The sequence below is a fragment of the Paroedura picta genome, chromosome 8 (assembly GCF_049243985.1).
Source record: "Paroedura picta isolate Pp20150507F chromosome 8, Ppicta_v3.0, whole genome shotgun sequence".
Lineage (NCBI taxonomy): Eukaryota > Metazoa > Chordata > Lepidosauria > Squamata > Gekkonidae > Paroedura > Paroedura picta.
This window is the reverse complement of record NC_135376.1, coordinates 47,358,539-47,383,902: the sequence shown is the minus strand read 5'-3', so window position 1 is coordinate 47,383,902 and position 25,364 is coordinate 47,358,539. Positions and strand designations below refer to the sequence as shown.

General features: G+C 40.7%; 1 protein-coding gene across 1 annotated transcript in view; it reads right to left on the bottom strand.

Annotated features, from left to right (window-relative positions):
- CFAP58 (cilia and flagella associated protein 58) overlaps positions 1-25,364 on the bottom strand; it is a 113,497-nt gene that overhangs the window by 53,966 nt on the left and 34,167 nt on the right. Inside the window, exons 10-14 of the mRNA XM_077349658.1 lie at positions 23,747-23,908; positions 13,561-13,707; positions 5,309-5,449; positions 4,735-4,958; positions 1,685-1,796 (exon numbers count right to left, since the gene is read on the bottom strand). Coding sequence (XP_077205773.1) covers positions 1,685-1,796; positions 4,735-4,958; positions 5,309-5,449; positions 13,561-13,707; positions 23,747-23,908 — 786 coding nt within the window. The remainder of the gene's footprint in view (positions 1-1,684; positions 1,797-4,734; positions 4,959-5,308; positions 5,450-13,560; positions 13,708-23,746; positions 23,909-25,364) is intronic.

The following is a 25,364-nucleotide window of genomic DNA, read 5'->3' as shown; positions in this document are numbered from 1 at the left end:
ACGTGCAGAAGACTTTCCTGTTTCAATGGGGGGGGGAGAGGAAGACCCGAGTTCAAAGTGATCTGAATTCAACAGGATTGACAATGGAATAAAGAAAGTAAGTGCAGACTCTGCCTAGGTTTGCAGGAAAATCTGGATTAAAAAATACATTGGGGTTTAAAACCCCCAGAATAATTTAAGCAGCACCTGAAACTTTAAGAACGAAATATCCTTTCAGTGGTCATTGTAGGAGTTGCTAGGTAACCAGAAAAGTATTGCTAGTCAGTAAAAGGCAGGGGAAGGAGCAGGGTCCTTTCCAGGGTTGTTTGGCCTTTGAGAAATACCTCATTATGGTCAGGTCTGGCAGCAATCACCAGGTGACTTGCTACCACCTGACATGTATGACTGACCCAGGGCCAGCTGCTCACTACTGTTCAACAGCAGCTACCTCATGAAAGTAATTATGGTGTAGCAGTTAAGATGATCAAATTAGGATTGGGGAGATGCCGGTTAGAATTCTCAACCTACCACTGAAGCCTGCTGGGTGACCTTTGGCTAGTCACACACTCTTAGACTAACCTACCTCTTAGGGTTTGTGTAAAGATAAAGGACAGGAAAATTATAATGTTAAGTTGCAGATTTTTAGTCATACAAATGGTCTTTCTTTGTTGAGCTCTCATTCTCAATTCTAACACAGTTTGTCTTTTAATAATAAAAGGCTGTTGACTACTGCAGTGGTGTCTTGAAGTCCAGTCCCTTGTTGTTTCCTCTAACAGTGAATAGTAAGCATTTGTTCATATGACAAAAAGAAGGGAGGTGAGTTCAGGAGCACAGTGGAAGGTTGAAAGACTATATCTGATCCCCAAGAATAAGCCTGATCCTCATAACCCCAGTATGCATGACAGGAGTCAATTCTATTTAATGTATGGGATAGTTTGTTCCTCTAGCTCAAGTCAGGTCAAAGTAAATATTTACCCAGTACACCAATTCACCAGCTTTCATTTTGTAATTAAACAATCATCTTCTTAAATAGAAGAAATGGATATTATAGCATCCAATATTCTACTTACTTTCAAAGAGAATGTACCAGAATACAGTTTAAAACTTAACATAAAACTATCTGACTTGGCTATCAGACAAGTCTTTGCATCCAAAACATTTACTTGGATTTCTTCAGAAACTTGAATATTATCATTAATTTGGACAGCCAGGTGAGCCTGAGCATCAAAATGTATGCAAAACAGACCTTGCTTGAGTAACATCCTACACTGTTGTTTCTGCACATAGATTTGATCAATATTTTAACCTGGCAGCTAAGGAGCTTATAATGCTTATAAATCCACATAAACAAGGTTCATCCCCCAGAAAATACACTTTCCCACTCTGCTTTATTTGAACATCTCTCTTCACCATTCTCATCTTTGAAAATAAAAGGGTAATTCCTTCTCTTATGTGGGATCTTCTTTAAATAGTTTCTTCATCTCATTTTACAAAGCTTCCTGCAATCACAATACAGAAGTAAGCTCAAATGCACTGTGTGTACAAGTCTTTTCTGCCATTAACCATTATACATCCTATGGAAATGTTAACTTGACTGCCCTCCTTGATGTCAATTTGCATGGCATTAAAACAAAATACACTTTGTATCATGCTATTGATTCGAAGATCTGTACTATCTGACATCTGATATAATGCAACACTGTACCTCCAGTTTTCTCCATCTGTGAACATTCATGGGATTCTCCAGCTCTTCCTCCAGAGCTCTACAGCGAGTCCTTTCCTTCAATAACTCTTTCTGCATGTGATAAACCTCCTGTCTTCAAAAACAGTGACACAGAGAAAGCATCATGACGTCTGCAAACAAACCTCACAGCAGTATATTAACGCTCCTGTTCAATGAAAGAGATTCGTGTGACCATCAAATCATTCTTTCAGCCCAATTCTTTTCCCCCTGTATTTTTAACATTAGTTGAAATAGTTGAAATAGACCCACTATTTAGAAGCATTTCACAGTCTATATTCAGACATTGCATTTTGCTTCTTGCCAAAAGCGGTGGTAAAATTTCCCCATATATTCAAGGTGGTCATTCAGAAGACCAATATGCAGAACAGTATAATGATTTTTCACAAAGGATTTTTTGCTCGTACAACCAGAAATTGGAATTGCCATGCATTAAAAGGAAAATTGTTAAGACCAGCAAGTATTATCTGAGTCTGGAGGTAAGATAAGTGGCCAGTGATGATAAAATATCAATAAACTGTCCAGATGTCATATTTATTCCTTGGTACCTACTATCTCAAGGAAGCAAACACAATGTCCCAAAAGCAAGCTAACATCTTACTGTTGATAATTTGACCAACATTCCATCTAAGTGAATTATGAAACTGCAGCACAGAATGTTCATTGAAGGACACAAAATTCAGGCTGTTTCAAATAAGCGAACTCTAGAAGTTTAATGTAGTAAAAAAAATCCCAGAAAATGAATTGTTCCACTTGAAGAATGCCAATAACATATTTATTTTTCCAACTACATATTATGGAAAAATTGCTACATCACCTATCTTTCTATTAAGGTTAGAGACAGACAGACAGACATAAAATGTCCCAAAAACATGTTATATGTTCACCAGAAAATTTAATGTGTATGTCTGAGCAAATAACATTTTCAGCCACGTGTTTCCTGCAAGGCCAGATTCCACAGAGCTGGCTGTGAGTCTCTGTTGCATTAACAAACACACATTTTCTATCTCTAAGCTGTGAAACAACCCTTGGATGGAAAGACAAATGTCAAGAGCACTAACAGCAGTACCTCTTAAAACAAATGATAAGATAGTCTTGTTCAGTAGTTCTACCTACAGTTCAGGATTTCATTAAAATAAAGATTTATTTGCGCCATAGACACGAATTGATCTCATCAGATCTCAAAAGCTGAGCAGGATCATCCTGGGTTAGTAGGCGGACAATGGTAAGCCACCTCTGTTTGTCTCTTGCCTTCATAGCCCTATGGAGTCACCATAAGTCAGCTGCAACCTGACAGCACTTTCCACTACCAATCAGCCCCAGTGCATTAGAGCAATAGATTACTTCGCATTCTCCACAGGCAGCAAATACATGCTATAACTTTTAAGCAACTTGAGAAGCAGACTCCGCAAAGAATAACATAATATTAGACTTGGAAGAGACTGAAAAAGTCATCTAACAAGTTTCGGCACCAAGGCAGAATCTTTTATATATTAACTCTAAGCAATAGGTCTACCTTTCCTATACATAATGGACACCTTTAGCCATTTTGATCAATGGGAGGGGATAATTTCTATGTTAACTCAAATATAATAAGCCAATGAATAGAAATTCATAGCATTCTAACATAAATCCATGGAATATCAAAGATCAGCTTAAAATAATACAGACTAGCATGATGTTACATAGCTTCAACATTATTCAAACCTCCTGATCAGTTAAAATTAAGACTAAAATATTGATGAAATAATATGTGCCATTTTAAAATCATGTTAGAACACATCTCTATTATTAAGCAAGCCATGGCATAGAATCTTGCTGCAAATCCATAGTAAAAACATCCAGCTACCAGATCATGTCCTCCCAATGTATTTTCAAGAAGAAAACAACTTTGATTTCTATAGCTATTACCTGCATTACTAGCTTCAAATCTGCCATACAATGCACTTCATAATTACATCAGACTGAAATCCTGTGCTTTTTCACTAGGGAGCGATTCCACTAGGGATCTACTTTTCAATAATAATAAATTACTTACATGTTGGGAGGTTGCATTTGTACATAGCTGATAATGAGCAATATTTCCATTCTATGCAATTAAAAGTTCCATGAAATTTCTGCACTACTTTACCAGCAGAAATCTGCTCAATGAAATGTAACTCATCAACTGTTTTGCTGTTCTTATACTGTAGGACTAAGAGAACAACTCTTTTGAGCAAACTGTATTAATGTCTGCGAAATTTAGCCACAAACATAAATCTTACTTACCAGAACAGAACTAAATCCTCCTTTGCCAAATCACTGAAGTACTAAAACTCGTAGCCCATTTCTTCAGTTTGTTATATTATAAGCCCATAGTGACCATATAACAATGTTTTCCCAAAAGAACAAAATAAATCTTATGTACAGTGAGATCTTTTTTCTTTTTTTTTTAAACCCATATTACTCTAAAGAAAGGAGGAATAAATCAAACAAGAGTCATAAAATCTGGCTCTCAGGTAAACACAATCTTCAATGAAAATTTAAGCAAATCTTTCTCCTAGATCAAGCTACTCTATAAATCTGGATATTCACAAAGCCAAGAACATATTAAAGCTTGCTATAAATATGTCAAATATTCTGGTTCCAATATGAAATGGCCTAATAAAAAGCAGTTCTACTAATGTGGACCCTGGACACCACTAAGTAGCTCACTGAACTGTGAACACCTTTCCCACAGCTGTCTATCAAGCTTATGCTGTCAGTAACTGACAGAACAAAGTAAGATTTGGAAATGTGATAATTTGCTACCAGAAACTTTCCCTTGCAACACTATCCCCTTTTCTTAATTAACAAGTGGCTTTTTAAAAAAAATTAAATCTATTATGTGTATAAGGTCAGTTGAAGCAAATCCTTTTTTCAAATAATTTGTCAACCCAGATCTGCCATGCAAGAATACAAGCGCTCCCCTGTGTCTTAAACACAATTGTCATGGACATAGCCAGAAGCCAAGTGAGTTCATTCTGTCCTTTTACCTGAGTTCTTCCACGTTAGCCACACTTTTGCCAAGTATTCCTTTCTCCCGACGAAGTTTCTTGATTTCTAGCTTAAGCAACCGGATGTCTTCTACTCTTTGCCGATATTGCATTTCCCCCTTATTCAGAACTGATTGCTGGATTTTAATCTTCTCATAAAGAAGAGCCAATTCATCATTGCGGCGAACCAACTGGCTTCCAAGGATGTCTCTCTCACTAATAACCTAGAAATGAGGCATGCCAAGTCAAAATTCTGAAGTTAACATGAAAGCATGTTAATTGTCAATCATAAAGCACTTAAGGACTAGATCTTCATTACCAAAAAGCAGAACCTTAAAAAGTTGCATTTCATCAGTAAATTTTTAAATAGTAATGATGAGGGCCTACATCTAATCTAAAAAAATTACTGATAAGGGCTGGTCAGGTCCTTACTATGGGTTAAGGAAGATTCACTCCTTTTCACATTTTCAGTGAACTGAAGCATCTTAGCCTTTAACTTGCTAACTCCAGATAAAGATAATGAACAGTGACTGCCATGTTAGAGTTATCCCACTAAAAAATGTCCCTCATCTACCTGGTCCAACTCTTTCTTCTGCCTCAACCTCTCTGCATCAGCCTCAGAAATAATTTTCAAGAGTTTTCTTTCTTCCTCTTCTTGTTTTTCAATAAAATGTTTGGTCTCCAGAGCTTGTTGTCTCATTTTAAGTAGTTCATTCTGACAGAAACAAAAGAAACAAAAAAAAGAAATTGTGTTTAGTAACATTTTCCCACTTCATAAACCTGGGAATTTAGAACGAGTAAGATTTAAACACAGACTTGTGCTTTCGTATCATTTCTCAAGTTTTGCTCAATTCAGTTTTTGCTGGATCTCAGCAGCAAATGAACACACAAAGCTCTATAAAGAAAAGTTGTAAACAATAAATCCAATATCACATTATGTCCAATATCACACTATGCCCCCCGCAGGGCTCTGCGCTCTGCGAGTGAGAATCTTCTGGTCGTTCCCGGCCCTAGGGAAGCACGCCTAGCCTCGACCAGGGCCAGGGCCTTTTCGGTCCTGGCCCCCACCTGGTGGAATGAGCTCCCGGGTGAGCTGCGGGCCCTGCGGGACCCTTTAACGTTCCGCAGGGCCTGCAAGACGGAGCTCTTCCGCCAGGTCTATGGTTGAGGCTGGGGCTGCCGGGGTACATCGACTGCTCTCCCCCGGGCTTCTTGAACATCGTTGACCTCCTTCTCCTCCACCCCCCCCTTTTTTTAGGAATGGGGGTAGGAAGGGGATCTTATTATTGTGCTGCCATGTTGTGACATTTTAAAGTCTTTTAATGGGAGTTTTAATGGGTTTTTTAAGACATTGTAACCCGCCGCGAGCCATTTGGGAGTGGCGGGAAATAAATCGAAATAATAATAATAATAATAATAATAATAATAATAATAATAATAATAATAATAATAATAATAATAATAATAATAATAATGTGTCTTATGTAGAAGAAATATCTTCGTGGTTAAAGTTCAATATAGAATTCTCAACTATTTTTCTGCTCGACAAAAGCTGGACAGTTAAGTGGCACAAAGAAATAATCCACAACCATCCTATCTCTTTTGATAGCACATTTTATTCCACTCGTCCTTCAAGGAGCTCATAGCTCCATACACCATTTTCTCCTCCTCGTTTTATATTCCTTGTAAAGTAAGTCATACTGAGAAAGACAGTATCATCCTAAGCAGAGTTACATCCTTCTAAATTCACTGAAGTAAATGGGCTTTGATGGGTGTAACTCTGGTTAGGATTGCACAGCTAGTAACCTAGCCTGATACCAAGAAATGGAGGCGCATGTTTTGTCCCTTGAGAGAAAGTGTTACAACAAAGAAAAAGATAAAAGAATGACGAAGTATATGTGGCTAAAGAAATGTAAGATGTAAGATTGTACTAATAAAACACCTTGTTCCACTATTGTTTTCTTTAATAAAAAAATTACTTTCTCATGTGCACACTATTTGTACTTCATTTACTCAGTGGTAGCTGCTAAAGAAACCCAATCAGCAGAATAAAAATGTATGCTGCTTTGCATTTGAGTGCAATTAACAACCTGTAAAAGTGTCTGCCTGAGAATGTAAAACTGCTCATGTGTTCAGCCTCACTGTATAACTTCATAGACAGATAGGTACACACAACCCAAACTGTATTGCTCTCTGTGACAGAGCAAATACAGGCTGTAAACAAGATGTAGGTTTAGTGTTCACAGAAGCCACTGACATAAACCAATTCCCCAGTTCACATGCATTAGGTTCATGTAAACTGAAGCTGTCTTACAAAGTAAAAACTCTAACCGTGACAGACAGCCCAAGAGCACCAAGGTTCTGGCAGAGGTCTGAGGGGGTACAAGTATTCCAGACAGTTTGTCCAGAGCCTGACATAAAACTAAATTTAAGGGGCAGGATTAAACAAACAGGGTGTTTACATGCTCTTCTCAAATAGGAAACACAGTGGGTCAATGAAGATTTCCCATGGCACATGCAATCAATTGTTCACTTGCTCGAGGGGGCACTGTGCATGCATACACTTCTGAACAACTGGCTCCTGAGCAAATAGCACATAGCAAACATACATATGGTTCATACATGTACATATGAAACATATTTATAAACAGTGTAACCAGATTAGAACCAAGAATATTTCAGGTTGTCAACAAAACAGGAAGACATTTTTAAAAATCTTATAAAATATAAAGCCAGAATAATTTGTGTAAAACTCAGCAGCATTATTTAATTTAGTGTGCCTGCTGTACTTTGGATTAGGCAACTGCACTATACTACCACACTGCTGAATTCAACTAGGGCTGCCAGCTCCAGGTTGGAAAATACCTGGACATCTGGAGAGTGGATCCTGAAGAAGGTAGGGTTTGGGGAGTCAAGGAGACTTCAGTTGGATATAATGCCAGAGAGTCCACCTTCAAAAGCAGCCCCCCCCCCCCCCAGATGATCCTTGTTGCCTGGAGAACAGTTCTAATCCCAAGTGATTGCCAGCTGCTATCTGGAGGCTGGCAACCCAATATTCAGTCCCAGAGTACCATTTCACACTATTGCACATGAAACTACACTGCCACTACTGTAAGAGTCAGTCCCTCCCCTCCTTCCTTCTCCCTGTTCTTGCCCAAGAGGTAAAAGGGAGTCTGTGTGCATGTGACAGTAATTTTCTCCACCTGGCCTCTCCATCCTGTTATAGAGGGTAGAAGAAGCAGAAGAAGCAGAAGAAGCAGAGTTGGTTCTTATATGCCACTTTTCTCTACCCGAAGGAGGCTCAAAGCGGCTTACAGTCGCCTTCCCTTTGCTCTCTCCACAACACACACCCTGTGAGGTGGGTGAGGCTGAGAGAGCCCTGATATCACTGCTCGGTCAGAACTGTTTTATCAGCACCGTGGCGAGCCCAAGGTCACCCAGCTGGCTGCATGTGGGGGAGTGCAGAATCGAACCCAGGATGCCAGATTAGAAGTCAGCACTCCTAACCACTACACCAAACTGGCTCTCAAACTACACCAAACTGGTAGCCACCACTGCTGCGTCCTTCCTCTCTCTTTCCACAACTTTAGACACAGATAGGGATGATGTGCATCCGAGTATGTGCATGTTCTGTTCTCCTGATACATACACCCTGAACTGCTGTTTTCTGTAGCTCAGTCAGGAGTTTCTGGCCTATGAATGGAATGAGAACTGCATGGGTGAGATTTTTGACTGAAGTCTGAAGTCTTTAAAAGAAAAAGATCACTATTCACTAAAATAAACTTCCAATTAACTATAGCACAAAGCTTGGATAAAGTATATTAAAATACTACAGGTTATTACAGACTAAGAAAAAGAACATGAAACGTATGAGGCTGACTAGGTTATTCAGTCACTGGTGATACTTCTGCATCCATTCTTTAGAATTGATGTAATCTAGCAGGAACTCTGAAAACAGAGGCTGGTAAAAACAGACTTCATTCCATTTGTTCCCTGTTCCTAGCTCTTGGCCTGTGTGCCATGGTATTCAAACCTTTTAACCCTAACCTGCCTCAGCAGAGAGGGTTAAACTTTAACGTATCATGAAACTGGGAATAGATCCCCATGTGTACCTTTCTTCCAATCCAATTAAGGCACTCATCCCATGGTTTATGACCCCACTCACTCTATTCAAAGAGCTATCTATCTTCCTCATTCCTGGAAGGTGAGCAAATAGTCATTCCCATACTACTGTCTCCAATGGAAACCCTCCTCTTCTCCAAGCCTGCAACATGGGAAGTGTGTAGTTCTATTACCAGAGGAAGAATATTTTCCTTTAAGATAGAGTCCTCCGTGAATATTAATGAAGGGACCCTGCATCACTCTCTTGCCACAATTGGTTCCTTCATAGCTGCCCCATTGAAATAAGAGAGGAAAGGTAGGCAGCTGAAGAGGAACAGGGGGATTAAGCTGTGGCAGTTGTGGGGACTTTTCTCATATTGGTTTCCCTATATGGTACTAAATAATTGTAGGCCAAAATCACATTTGTTACTGAATAATTGGGTAGGTAACAGAGCACAACAATCAAACCCCCATCAAAATGATGGTAGACAGTATCAAGGCAGCATTAGAAATTAGCTGAAGCAGAAGGTTTTTGCAACAGAAAATGAAGTCTTGAATGCTTTCTCCATAGCTGATACCTTGAAGCCTCAGATCAGGAACCTCTTTAAGGACTGGAGATGTCCCGGAGGACTGGAAGAGAGCAAACGTTATTCTGATCTTCAAAAAAGGGAGGAAGGAAGACCCGGTAAACTACAGACCAGTGAGTCTGACCTCTGAGTCACAACCTCTGTTGTGGGGAAGATAATGGAGCAGATATTAAAGGGAGCGATCTGCAAACATCTGGAGGACAATTTGGTGATCCAAGGAAGTCAGCATGGATTTGTCTCCAACAGGTCCTGTCAGACCAATCTGGTTTCCTTTTTTGACCAAGTAACAGGTTTGCTGGATCGTGGAAATTTGGTTGATGTCGTTTACTTGGATTTTAGTAAAGCTTTTAACAAGGTTCCCCATGATGTTCTGATGGATAAATTGAAGGACAGCAATCTGGATTAATGATGGATAAATTGAAGGACTGCAATCTGGATTTTCAGATAGTTAGGTGGATAGGGAATTGGTTAGAGAACCGCACTCAAAGAGTTGTTGTCAATGGTGTTTCATCAGACTGGAGGGAGGTGAGTAGTGGGGTACCTCAGGGCTCGGTGCTCGGCCCAGTACTTTTTAACATATTTATTAATGATCTAGATGAAGGGGAGGAGGGACTACTCATCAGGTTTGCAGATGACACAAATTTTGGAGGACTGACAAATACTCCGGAAAATAGAGACAGAGTTCAACGAGATCTGAACACAATGGAAAAATGGGCAAATGAGAACAAGATGCAATTTAGTAAAGATAATTGTAAAGTTCTGCATCTGGGTCAGAAAAATGAAAAGCATGCCTACTGGATGGGGGATACGCTTCTAGGTTACACTGTGTGTGAACGAGACCTTGGGGTACTTGTGGATTGTAAACTAAACATGAACAGGCAGTGTGATGCAGCGGTAAAAAAAGGTGAATGCCATTTTGGGCTGTATCAACAGGGGCATCACATCAAAATCACAAGATGTCATAGTCCCATTGTATACGGCACTGGTCAGACCACACCTGGAGTACTGTGTGCAGTTCTGGAGGCCTCACTTCAAGAAGGACGTAGATAAAATTGAAAGGGTACAGAGGAGAGCGACGAAGATGATCTGGGGCCAAGGGACCAAGCCCTATGAAGATAGGTTGAGGGACTTGGGAATGTTCAGCCTGGAGAAAAGGAGGTTGAGAGGGGACATGATAGCCCTCTTTAAGTATTTGAAAGGTTGTCACTTGGAGGAGGGCAGGATGCTAGTTCCGTTGGCTGCAGAGGAGAGGACACGCAGTAATGGGTTTAAACTACAAGTACAACGATATAGGCTAGATATCAGGGAAAAAATTTTCAGAGTAGTTCAGCAATGGAATAGGCTGCCTAAGGAGGTGGTGAGCTCCCCCTCACTGGCAGTCTTCAAGCAAAGGTTGGATACACACTTTTCTTGGATGCTTTAGGATGCTTAGGGCTGATCCTGCGTAGAGCAGGGGGTTGGACTAGATGGCCTGAATAGCCCCTTCCAACTCTATGATTCTATGAAATTCATCACCTTTTTACAGAATTGTACAGACATCTTGTCATAACAGCAATATGCTGACAATAGCTGAAAACCTACAGAATCACTTGAGCGTAGCACAAATTGACACAAAGAAAGCAAAGCAGAAAGTGGCAAGGAGGGGATATTTCTTGCTTTAGTGAAAATAAAAATGACTTGCCATGGACACTGTTTTTCTTGATCTTTAAAAGAGCAAATTGGACTGAAGTCCGAAGAGTCATATATAATACAGCCAGAATAGACTATATTCAGTGCTGTTTACAAAACAAACAAACAAACAAAAAACACCCACAGATGCAGCACTGAAACTAATTTCCTTCTTTTATTTTGATTTAGTACATATTTACAGTTTTCCAGTGAACATCAATGGGTAAGTTACTATTTAAGCAAAAGAGGAATCCCACACACAGGAGTTTTGAATTGACTCAAGTGATAACGATAAACTAAGATCTCAAAACATTATTTTTAGGTTGCATTTCAAAAACTAATTGTAAGAGATCATAAAAAATAGATGCTTTAGCATAATCTAGTTTATTCATAAGACCAGTGTTTCACAATTCCAGACCTATATATTTTTCTTCTGTATCCTGTTGGGCCTGATCTCAGTAAGTGCCCTCTACTGAACCAACTCTTTCACCACAATTCAATGATCCTCACTTCTTCTAAACATGTTCCAAGATCACTCTTCCATCATTCTGCTCCACACTGCTCTCAGCTAATGATCACACAGGTCTCGTTCTGGTAACCTGCATGTGTTTATCCATGATGCAATGTATACAGTAATAATAATGTGAAGACAGTGGAAGCTGGTCACTTAAAGTTTAGTGAATTAACAGGCAAAGATGGACGATGAAACATAGACAAAGGCAGTTGGTTTTTTAAATTCAGATACAAATCATTCAAGAGGGGAACACCAGCTCAGTCAAGAAGACTGTTAGGTAGAATAATAGAATAACAGAAATGCTGTTCTGTTCCAGGTAGCACTGAGCTGGTACCATGATCCACCAGCCTACCTAAACTGAAAAATCTCAGAGGAAGAGCAGAATCAGGTACCCAAGCTATTTATTCAGGTGAGCCCCAGTCACATGTCTAATGTGAACTGGATTGCAAAAACCCTGATCCAACCTGAGATCCTGCTGAGGTGCTCTCTTCTGTCTTCAACCTAATCATAGCAAGGCAGTCAAGACTATGGTTGAATAACTGGGAAAACCTATGCAATAGATTTCCTACCTCTCCTTTCCTTCAGCAGTCCCCTGTACAAAAAGAAAATGTCTGTTGAGGTTCAGGGACTCTGATGGCCAGATAAGCATTGAGAGCTGTATAAAATCATTCTCCACTGCTCATGTATAATCTCAATAAATATTCTGAAACAATTGTGCCCAATTCTTCCTCCTCCTCCTCCTTCCCTAATGCCACATGGCATTTGTCCATGAAAGGCTCCCAACTCAATGCAGAAGGTTTTCAGGCACCCAAAGAGATTCCGGCAGAAAAGGAAGCAAGAAATTCTAACTATGCAAGATAGGGGGAGGGGAGACAATTCACCTGAACACCAATTTGGCAACACACTACTGCCATCAGGCTTTAGAAAAATCCCCTCTCCCTCCCGGAGTCTCAGGGCACTTTACATAAAAGATAGAAAACAATACAAGAAACCTAGTTTTTCCATAGCATATAGATAACCATAACATTAATACTATTAACATGGATAATTGTAACAATTGTAATTATAACAGTGCAAACAGGTCCAGGGACAGAACACATTGATGGATTTCTAGAAGGGAGGGAGCAGGGACCCCACAGATGTTGTTGGTTATGCCTGGTCTCAACCAAATGCCTGGCAGCTCCCTTTTGCAGGCCCTGTGGAACTGTTTTAGCTCCGTCAGGGCCCTGATCTCCTCTGGGAGATCATTCCACCAGGTAGGGGCCAGGACAGAGAATGCTCTGGCCCTGGTTGAGGCCAGGCAGGCTTCTTTAGGGCCAGGGATCATTAGCCAGTTGGTGGTGGCAGAACATAGAGCTCTTTGAAGGGCATAAGCAGGGAGGCAGTCCCTCAGGTACACTGGGCCCTGACTGCGTATGGCCTTAAAGGTAATTATCAGAACCTTTAGCCTGATTCGGAATTCAACTGGCAACCACTGTAGTTGATGGAGAATGGGCCAGATGTGGGACCTCCATGGTGTTGTTGTGAGGATCCTGGCCACTGCGACCAGCTGTAATTTCCGTGTCAAGGCTTAGGGCAGGCCGGCGTAGAGCGAGTTACAAAAATCCAGTCTAGAGATGACCATCACACGGATCACTGTGGCTAGGTGTTCCAGGGCCAGGTAGGGCGCTAGTAGCTGTGCCTGGTGGAGATGGTAAAATGCCAGCCACGCTATCTTTGCAACCTGAGATTCCATTGTGAGGGAAGCATCCAGAATCACACCCAAGTTCCTGGAAGAGTGCGCCATTGAGAGCTGCCCACCATCCAGGGCTTCCTCACATGGGCCCTTCCTACCCAGATGTTTTTTTCAGCAGCAGACTTACCACTGCCCTCTTTCAATCCCTCTGGGAATTCTCCTGTTGTGAGAGATCGGTTGATTATCAAACAGTGATCTTTTACTAAAAGGCATAGCCTTACCTTTAATGCCTCTTTCTCTTTTTCTATTCTCTGGTGATCCAAATGCACTTTCACAAGGGCTGCCTCTTTAGCAGTGATCTCTTCTTTCAGCTGATCCACCTGATGTGTCATAATCTTCAGCTTCTTTCGCATTTCAGTGATCTCATCCTAATGGGAATGAATTAAACAATCACTATCACTGCTGGTGTATAAACAGGGACTAAATGCAGCAGCAGATATAAATCCTAGAATTGTGCCGTTATAGCCACCTGACCCATCACCACCATGGGACAGGTCCCACTGGTAAAAGGAGGAAAAGATTTACCAAAGGCAAAATGTAGTAACTTGTATAGGCTAGACCTTCCATGCCCCACAGGAACTTTTAGCATTATGGTCATAATTTTTCTATTGAGTCTACAAGTGATAAGTTTGTCTGCCCTTCATCAGTGAGTAAATAGATTCCTGACTGTAGAAAAAGGAAAACTATGCCTCTGGAAATTTTGGGTCCAGACTACTCCTCATAGCTTCATTTAGAATTGTGACCTTTCCTGATACTTTCTGTATCTACAGGTCTGTCTAGCTCTGGATTTACTGTGAATGTTCCATCTTCTTAAAGATAGTGAGATCATCCTAAATCTTAGGTGATTCCCCTTATGCAGCCCTGGAGACAGGGTTCTAGCAGGGACCCAGTGGAGAGCCCATATACCACTGGTGCTCTCCCAGCTGCATTGGCTCCAAGACCTTGACTGAAGACCAAGTCAGGTTCAAACAGACTGTGACCACGATATGTGTGGGAATCCTTTCCCTCTATTTTCCCCAACAGCATTAATGTCAAGCAATCAAAATCTACTGAGGATCCCTGGCCCTAAAGAGAGAAATCTGGGCTGATTCTGCACTTACTTTGTTTATTCCATTGTGGATTCTGCTGAATTTGGATTGATTTGAACTCGGGTCTTCCTCTATCCCCTCCTCCCCATTGAAACAGAAAAGTGTTCTGCCTTAATTAGGGAAGCTCAGAAAGGGGGGGGGAGCCAAATGCAGCAGGAGCCTCTTTCTTTTCTTGAAGGGTGGGAGAGGATTGGAGACAGCAAAGGAGGGGGAATAAATCCAAGAGGAAAATCTCTGCCAAGAGAAGTTAGGGGTTCTGGAGCCTTTGCTGAGAGAAGTTAGGGCTTCCCCTTTAAGGGAAACCTTGCAGCCTGGGAACAAGGAAGCCAGGATGTCCTGGCCAATCAGTGCTTTTCTGCAGCATTGCAGGCTTGAGGCAGCAAGTTAGTTTGAAACAAGCAAAGAGCTGCACCTTTACTCGTGCCAATTTTTCAAATACTGAGGGTTATAGCCACTCCAGGATATTGGGGGGGGGGAGGTAGGGTCACTCCAGATCAATTGTGCTTGTTGCTTAGGGAAAATTTAAATCAGCCAAAATCAAAATGGAAATCGCATTCAGGGACTGAATCGCAGGGACTGAATCAACCTGGGACTGGAAAAAAAGCTCCATGCAGATTCAGCCCTAGTCTCAAGCCTTTCTTGGCCCTGGCTTGGTGGAATGCTCTGCAGAATGAGATCAGAGCCCTGCGGTATATTAAAATGTTCTACAAGGCTTGTAAATTAGAGCTATTCCATCAAGCCTATGGTTAAGGCCAACGATTAATGGAACACCTGCTGGCCTCCCCACCCAAGCCCATTTACTAACATCTACATTGCTATCTCATCTCTTAGACATAGAAGATGTCTTAGGCAAAAAAGGCATCACTTATTTTAAATGACTGTAATGGAATTTTACTGTGTTTTAAATTATTTATACTGTTTGTACATTGTATATTTTAATGTTGCAAGCCAGCCTGAAATAAATAAAAACTTTCCCAACAAGGATTCTCGCTCCTTATGTGGAACGCACCACATAAAGGAGGGAAAGGGCTGGTACATTGTTGAGCTGGTATAAGTCGGCACACACATGAAGAAATTTCTCCTTGCCCACTCCTCTTTTGACTCTCCCCCTTACCTCTCGCTTCCCCAATGTCCTTCCTGGTCCCTTTCCCCACACTCTCTCTCAGATATATGCACGAACACACCCAGACAAAGACTCCTCCCTCACTCACTCCTGCCCTCTCACCTTTTATCTCTTGCTTCCCCGAGCTTGTCCCTGGTCCCTCCCACCTCTCCCTCTATCAGACATACACACAGACTCACACAGCTTCCCATCTCTCCCTTCCCCTTTGGCCAGGCTGCGCCACCTCTGCTGCTACCCGGGACACCCTGGCAGCATTGGTGGGGCTTGGATGGCTCATGCCGCCTCTACCACTCTCCGGAACTCATGCGCAGTGTTGGCAGGGCTGGACCAGGCCGCACCACCTTCACCGCTCCCCGGGATTCACCATACGGCATTGGCAGGGCTGGGCCAGGCCACGCTGACTCCACCACTGCCCGGGACTCTGCAGTCAGTTCCCTGTGGCCGAGTCAGCCTCCTTGATTGCCACTACTACAGCTGGCCACCTCGATGGCAGCCTCCTCCAACCATCTTTTAGTGCACTTGGGGGGGAACAAAACTCACAGACATCACATTCGTGAAGACTTCCATTTTACTGAGCGCACTAGAAGATGTGTTCCACATCAATTATAGTTTCCTGTCCTGGCAATGAGTGGAGGGATGATCTCACTTAGTTTGGTCAACACTTCCAAAGCTAGAGAAGAAAAGCTATAAGCCAAATTTTAAAATATAACTAATACCTTTTTAGCCTATTAAAAGATACATATGAAAACTAACTTTATACACAAAGGAATTAAACCACTGGAATGAAGAAACACCACCTTCTGCTAAATAGGTCATGTATGATTCTGATGTCATGAGACAAATCTTCCCTGATAAATATTACAGTGGAGAAGAATATCCTCTCTAACTCCAAGAAGGTATACCCAGAAATCTGTTCTTTCTTGGATGATAAAGACAAATGAAATAATGTGAGATATTACAGCAATGCTCCATCAAGAGTGGAACTGTCTGATGAATATGGAATCACAACATCTGTTGGAGGAATCTATACCTAAAGGCTTCATCAGCCAAGGTAAGGGTATTTATTTAATAATTCTGAATAACTGTTTATGTGGGAATCCATGCAGCCTTCAGGGAGTGGCGGGAAATACATTGCAAAACAAATAAATAAAATATCCTCTAGTAAATCATTAAAGTTGAAACCCTTTGACTAAATGAGTTATAGTTCTTTGAGGAATTAATTTGCCCTGAAACATGTACACTACAAATTGTTTAACTTTGTTTACAAATTGTTTACAAATTGTTTAACTTAACAAATACTTAAATTGGATGTGTACCCTTTGCACATGTGAACAAAATGGGGGAAGACAACAAATAAAGACTCACACTTCCTGAGTGACAAGGTGCCCTTACATGAATTTACAGTGTCAGTTCTTTTCTCTGTGAGAATTAGGGCAAAAAGACAGTAAAATATATAAAGGAAAAACAGTTGACTTTGGGTAGAAAAATGGGATCTCTCTCTGTAAGACAACTTTGTCTGTGTGACAGAGACAAGTGGCTGGACCAGTTTCAACACCCAGTGAACTGAAGACTGACCTAAAGAAAGAACTTTCAAGAAACATCTCTGAGTTGGCCAAAATGGCACCAAAGTAAGGGCTTTAAGGAAATCTGTGTGTGATTTGCAAGTGCAACAGAGACATGTCTCAAAGAAAATGTTTGATGTGCTGGTATTGTAAATGTTGATATTCTGGCAAGATTGGTTGCCAGTGCAGCTGCTTGCCTCTCCAACATCTCAGAACAAAGCCCCTTTGACCACTAATCTGCTGACTGAGCTAGTCAGTTTGGACATGCCTTTATGTTTATGAGTTCTACATTAACTGATAGCAGGTTTTCTTTAGTCAAGAGTAGAAATTAAAAGCTTCTTGATAAGATCCAGGGAAATGGTCCTTCACTTCCTGTCTGTTCTTAACCAAAATGTGTTGGTGTCAACATGGAAGGTGATGAATGCCTGTGAAACTGCTCTCAATTCCAATCAATTTATGTTGTGTTTTTCCTCACAAACTGGCCATCAACCTTAGACAGACTGACCCTAGCAGTGGGTTCCTTATCCCTGCAAAATGGCACATGTGATTATCTGGATCCTTTGTTCAATCTGGAAGGTTTTAGGGTAAGCATGAAGTTTTGATCCATCCAACTGGCCAGCATAGGGAAAAGCATCCAAATGGGATGTTTAAAAGCAAGGTCCTATTGAAATGGGAGCAGAAACCATTATAGTGGTATTGACTTATATCTCACTCACAGACATATCTAGGTAGGCAATCATAGATCCCATCAGATGAGCCAAGAACAACAAATTAACTGCTTGAGATTCACTCACTTGCATTGCCACTTTGGACAATCTGGCTGTATGTTGTGAAGGGAAGAAGAATTGCTAGCACTAATTCTATCACCTTTATCTTCATGAAGTGCTGAGTGCTATCCAGTGCAGACAGATAACTTTCTGACTTGCGTGATCTTGAAGATACAATAAACCAATGAGAGGGAACACAGTGAACCTGATGGATGAGCTCTGAACAGTGCCTCTGACTCCACAGTCCTAAGAAAATGGAACTACACCAATTGGAACAACGAAAGCTGATCCACAAATACAGTGGTGTTTGCCTGACATCAGCTGTATTGGGGATAAAGAGAAAGACTGCTGCTGCTGAGTTGATTGCATGAAAAAGATGAGGTGGAAGATTAACTGAATCCTATGTTTCTATTCCACAATCATTTGGATTCTCAAGAATGAAAGGTGCCCTGATGGAAATGAAAGAATGCTTTATTTTGAAGTTTGTGGTTCTCCTAAGAATGGCATGCTTCTTTCCTTTACTTAGTATTAAATCATGGTCCCAATCATGGTAAGGTAACTAGATAAGATTTTGAGAAGCTGTCCACATACAAGCACTTTAGCAAATAGGCTATATCTGGTTACTGTTGGAATACGCATACAACCACAGTGGTTATGTTTATGAAGAAGATGGAAGAGTCTGAATAGGCATCAGCAGTGGAGAATTGAGTTTGCCAGCATTTAAAACCTCTCCTTCAGCTCTGATTTGCCTTCCAGGATATCTTGCAGTTACTTCTGATCTTAATGCTAGGAGACTCTTGTGAATATGGATGTAGCCATAGACACTCTAATGAACATGGTGATGACATGTTTTATGAAGGGCAAACACAATGCTGCAGTCTGTATTGTGTCTAGGGAACTCTCCTTACTTAGGGACTACTGCCCTAGTCATTAGGACAATGACTGGGGCACCCAACAGGCGAGTTTGAATTACATCTGTAGCATGCTTGTTGGAGAGAGCACCGTTCTGGGGCCAGATTGAGTTTGGAGTTTTTTGGAACAACACTTTTTTTGTAGCTCAGGCCCCAATGTAGGCTGCAAGTTCTTAAAACTGAAAAAGGCAAAATACAGTATATGTGTATCTCCCTGTATCACTTCAGTGGAACCAATACACAGTTGTTTCTAAATGTTACAGGAACAGAGATCAGAGCAGTTTCCTCCACAAATGCATGTAAAGAAGAATCTCGCAAAAAGGTTAGAAATGAACAGGATCAGTTTACCATTGAAGATATTATGGCCAGTTTACAGCCTTCTCTGTTTTCTGATATATCGCCTCTACTACAATCACACAAACAAGAAAATCATAATAAATAAGCCCTGTTTACCTGAAACTGGCATGGAAAATTCTGGGATGGGCAGTCTACTTTAAGTAGCGATGCTGAATTACTATTATAAAGCAGATGTAGATGCAAAAGATTCACTTGCTGAATCCTTGTTTGTTATTAATTAAGTTAGAGGCTGGGATGTGGGGAGCTAGCAATTCTGAATAGAATTCTGGTTGTGTCAGAATATAATACTAAGCAAGAACTCTGGTTCTCACTCAGGAAAATGCATCAAACAAAAAAATTACCTTTGGAACTTAAATGTGTCAGGTTCATAAACACGCCATCACTCACATGGAAGTAACAGGAAGAGAAAACTGAATACAATTTTTCTAGATGGCTTACAAAGGCTCAGGAAGGAAACAAGCTATTTTATAAGTGCATATACATGGTTCTGAATATACTTCTTTACTAACAAAAAAAGAAATGTCTTTGTACATTTTGCAACAGCTAACTTATGTTCATTTAAATTAACCATCATCTGAATTTCCGGGACCAGAAAGATACAAAAACCTAATGCCATTCTAGAAAATAATTCTTATGAAATGCATCCAAGAACTCCTTTATCAAAAGATTTTAATACATCTGAGCTTATGACACCCTGGAGATCAGAAACAGTCTGTGCAGGGCAAGACAATGGGGGACCTTGACTTGTTAAATAATCTGAAAATGCTATCAAGAGCTTTTCTCTCTCAAAAAAGATCCTGCCAATTTAAGCCTTCCTCTCAAGGGATGCTAATTTTGCATAATTTTTAAGATGAGACAATCTTTGTTTTCATGGTTGACAGACTTGTTACTAAACTATGAATGTCTGCTTTATTGCAATAGTATAGTTTGATTATAATAAAAAGGAAGGCTTTAACCTCAGATGTCTTTTCGTACTATTGAATTTTGCAGTTAATGCACATAGTAAATAATGTAAACTATTATATAGTAAGCAAATGTAAAGCACAACAAAAATTAAGTCCAATATAGAACCTTTATGGCCATTTTGTCTGAGGAAGTGTGCATGCTCATGAAAGCTCACACCTTGAATAAATCTTTGTTGGTCTTAAAGGTACTATTGAATTCAATTTTTGTTGTGCTTCTTCAGACCAACATGGCTACCCACTTAAACAGATAGGTTCCTCAAATCCCCCTCATGTCAGCCACTTACTTGAACCTAACATTGTCCGGGACCAGCCAGGCTCAGCAGAACAAAGAGATCTTGGACTCTGCTGAGGGGGAGACAGCCAGCTGACCTCACCCAAATCCACTGCCTGTGGCAGAGGCGCTGCAGGAGGCAGTCTCTGAGGGGACAAATGTAGATCCTCAGCCAAGTGCCAGTGCAGCAACCTCTGGGCCCCACAGTCCTGATCTGGAAACACAGTCAGCTGCTAGTCAGTTCATCCTCCTCTTCTCACCAATGCCTCAGGAATTTTGGAAGAGGAAAATAAGAACAACCTTCAAGAAAGAAAGAAGCACTGCACCAGGCAACCACCAACAGTAAAGGCTGCATGAACAGATGTTAGGCAGCCAGTAGTGCTTGACTCAGTACAAGCTTAAAAGCAGCAGAGAAGCAAGTTAACTGTTAATTAGTAGCGTGGACCTTGCTGCCCCTGTTCTGGATTGACTTCTTTGTCTCTGAACCTGGTTTGTACCTTTGTATCCTTGTTCTTGGATTTTCCTTAGGACTTGAAGCTGTGAGTATTGCCCACCCTATGCCTGAACCTTGGAACTGTATTTTGATGCCTGGTTCTGGTATTGCTTTGCAAACTCTGATGCATAGAAACTGCCCCTGGGTGCCGGCAATTCAGGACACATCCTGAGATCTCAAGGTGGTATTTGCTAATTACTGCAGTAATATTTTAACACAACTGAAGTGTGGCAAACTGTCATATATATCTCAAGAAAATACATCTCCATTATGCTACCAGCTATCCTTGTGATATCATTCACTAATATATTGTCCTGTTACCATGCTATTTTTAAATAAATTGACTCCATACACAGTAATATGATAATCACCCCCATTTTGCAAATGATAGGGCCTTAATTCCTTGCCACAGATGTATAGGGTTCTTGCAACAGAATATGGATTGTCATCTTTACAATACCACCATTACAGTCAATTTCTTTACCAGTTTAACTGATGGGCTACCACTACTACATAAAACGCTTCCTTGTTCTATACAGTGGGTCCTGCCTCTTTCAATTATATCTTTTTCTTAAGTATTTGCTACTGGTTATCCAATTACAAGAATTTTAATTTTTGCTCCATACATAGTTGAAGACATGCAGAAAATGTCACTGTTTTCCCTTGATCACGGGGGGGGGGGGTGTCACAACCTTCTCATAAGTAATCTTATTTAACTCTTCTTTAGCTTCGTAGGCTATGGGACACCCATCTACGAACAGTTTCAGTGTGCTTATTTTCAAGTTATGTAGAACTCAGATAATCAGATAATTGTTGTTGCTGTTGTTGTTAGTTGCGAAGTCGTGTCCGGCCCATCACAACCCCATGGACAATGATCCTCCAGGCCTTCCTGTCTTCTACCATTCCCCGGAGTCCATTTAAGTTTGCACTGACTGCTTCAGTGACTCCATCCAGCCATTTCATTCTCTGTTGTCCCCTTCTTCTTTTGCCCTCAATCGCTCCCAGCACTAGGCTGGCAAACTTCTCCAGGGAATCCTTTCTTCTCATTAGGTGACCAAAGTATTTGACAGATAACTGGATATGTTCATTTATTATGTTATCAAAAAGGCTTGCTGTAAAAACAGCATTTCCATTTTGTAGTATCATGGAACTGGATTTATGTCCTACTGCGATATGTAATTATTTGATTATGTTAATTATATACAATTAAATATGATAGTAAAGGCTTGCAATCTCCTAATCTGGTTGTCCTAAAATTGACTCAAGGGCAGAAGTTCCTGGCCTTGCTTGTCAGAAGACAGACAATATTCTAGGGGCCATTTCCCACGGCTTCAAAGTAGCACAATGGTTGCTATTTGGAAACGCTACTAATTTGCCATAACCCACGACGTCGTAGACAATCTGCAACAATCCTGAAACCAATCAGCAAAAAGCGCTTCGTTGTGGCGCTTTCAGGGGAATCCAGAAAAGTGGATTCACCCTCCGGATAGCGATACACTCCTGCAACCAATCTGCAACAGTAGCGCTAAAGACCTGTGCGTTACCATTGTTGCTGGTTCTTCAAAGTCCCTCCCCCTGGCTCTCTCCTCCAAACTTCCGGCGAAGCGATCGCCATTTTTTTTTCTCCGAGCGAGCGGGGATAAATGCACCGGCGAGCCTCTTTCTGTTTAGAGGCTTCCCTGGCTTCAGTCCTTCACCTTTAGTCACTAAGCACAAACCACTGAAAAGCCCGTTTGCTGAAATAAAGTCCCTTTATTTTTTACAAATAAATTCAGCCGAAAATCGGGCCCGTGAGAGGGGGGGGGGATTTTTTTTTTATCACTCGAGGCAGCGTGCGAACGATCAACCAATCAAACGACAGCTCACATTAGGCAGCTGGATGGGTCTCTCCGTAGCAACGAATCTACCTAGATTCGTTGCTATGGGTCGTTTTTTTTTTTTTTAAACCTTTCTTAAAGGGAAAGGGGCTGTTTGGGAGCATGCTAACGGCTGCCCATTGGCTGCTTGACGGCCAGGGGCGGGACGAGCTTGGCAATAGCGCTTCCTTTCTAGCGATTTCTGCCGAGACCGGAAGCCTGTGGGAAACGCTAAAAAACGCAACTGATTCCACTACAAAGGCAGGTATGCATAACGACGAATTCCACTATTTTAAATGGCGATTTTTCATTCTGCAAACAATTTGCAACAAAGATCCCTGTGCGAAAAGGCCCTAGAAGTTTCCATCAAATACACTCCTAACACAACACTTGGCCCTAAAAACTGTCACCACTAGGAACTGGATTAAGAACAAAGTATTGAGAAGGAGCATTTCCCTCCTCTTCCCTGATTAGAGACATTCCTTGCCATTTGGTTAAATCCTGAGCCAGGAATAATGATACTCAAAATGAGCTTGGTGTGTTTCTTAAAGCAGCCTGTAGTAGGGACATTTCCATTCAAGCAATATATGTATCCAGAGATGTGCAGGCTGAAAAAGAACCCCCCCCCAAAAAAAAATAGGGTAGAAAACTACTCAATGCTAGCGCATGTACTAGGGAAACTGATGGAGAACATCCTGACCTCTGCAGTCCTCCAGCAAATGTAAACCCATCTCCAAATTGTCACTTGTCTAATTTGCCTCCTGATGTCCTTTCACGAATTCACATGAGAAAATTGTCTTGTGGGTGCCCCCTTAGAAATACCAATGAAGATATTTATGGAAACAGACATTCATATCACAGTGAGTCATGGTTCTCATATAATTCTTTCCACATAAGGAAGAAAAATGTGGACAACATTGTGTCAGCATTCACTTTTGTCATCTTTCCATTCCACATGTTAACTGAATGATTGGCTCAAACAAAAGAACTTGGAACAGAAATTAATTTTAGTACCTGTGCTTCAATCAGATTTTTGCTGTAGAGGTTTCTATCTGATCTCACAGCTTCATAGAGATTCTGCTGCTGTTTTAATTTTGTTTCAGACTCTGCTATCTGCTTTTTGTAGTCAAAGATCTGCATTTCCCGCACTTTGATATCTTCCATATGATGAAGGACCTGTTTTGAAATCATAAAATTAGCACACAAAAATTCTCTTCTCATGATGATCAGCAATACTTTGTATATAAACATATGCAGACGCAAACATTTTATATAGGAAAGAAGATGGAAAATATTATATCACAAATATAAAAACAGAATAAATATACAAACCAAGCTCAGAATATTCAAGAAATAGCTGCTCTTATAACCATCAAGCTCTTTTAACCATCTTATAACCATATGAGGAGATGGCAGTGAGTATACGTGTGCTTTGCTACAATTAAAAGATATTTATGTCCTGTCTTGTTTCACTGAGAGGATAAAGCAAGCCAAGATTATTTGCCTGATCAAGTCTTTATTAAATATCATGATTGTTGTTACTATTTATTATTATTGTAGGGGAAATAAAACATTTTTATTGCTATGTCTTACTACAAAAATTATATTAGAAACGGTTTCCATACAGTTATTAATTTTTCTATTTAGTTTTAAGCTGATAGGCCGCCCTTCTCCAAGTGGTCTTGGGGCAGCTGACAACATTTTGACAATTAAAATTATAGAAACCGAAAACAAGCTCCATCAAATATCCTCCCCTATCATGCCTGGGATCCAAGTGGGAGGCATCCTAGCATCAAACCATGTGCAGGACAGCAGAAGTAGAGGTCAGGCAGGGGGGCCTATTCAGATGGTAATAATGACAATCACTATTATAAGAATTTGGAGTTTCCCCCCTTTCCTTTTAAACTTTGAAATCTTCAAAAGATACAATCTAGCCCCCCTCTCACCTCCAAAGTCTCTGCATCCCTTCTAAGTGTTAAGTTCCCAGTTAAAATGTGAAGTGGGAATTTCATTGTCCCTGGCCAGGAAGGCTATCAGTATTTCAATGCTTCAATGGCTGGTACATTGCAAAGACTGAGAACAACTGGCTTCCCCCTTCCTGCCTGGTTTCAATCAGGAGAGAGAAAAACTTTTTTTTAAGAATGTGTGAGTTCTGTCAAGTCTAATGTCCCAAATTAATTGTATTTCCCCATGTACAGAAAAACAAGAATTTTATCTCGAGAATCAGAAGTGAAATGAATAAAAACAAATAAAACTATGACTTTACAGCATTTTTATATTCTTTGCGTAGCAAAAAAACCCCAAACATTGTAACTACAACTTTTACTTAGACATTGCAAAGAAAAGTGGTCTTTACTTAGACATTGCAAAGAAAAGTATTGCTAGCATAAAGGTATTGAGTGTGTTTCCAAGAAATATTTTTCTTTCACAAATATTTTAACATATGCAATGCAGAGTTCTATTTCATTTATCTGCGTGGTCTGTGGGAACAAAGAATGCAAATGTAGGAATGATTTTTCAGTAGTGTTACTGTCAGCATTAATTGAGACAAACATAATAAAATCTGATGACCTGGTATTTCAAATAAAAGAAGTACAGGAATGGTTTTGTTTATGACTGAGACTCTGGATAG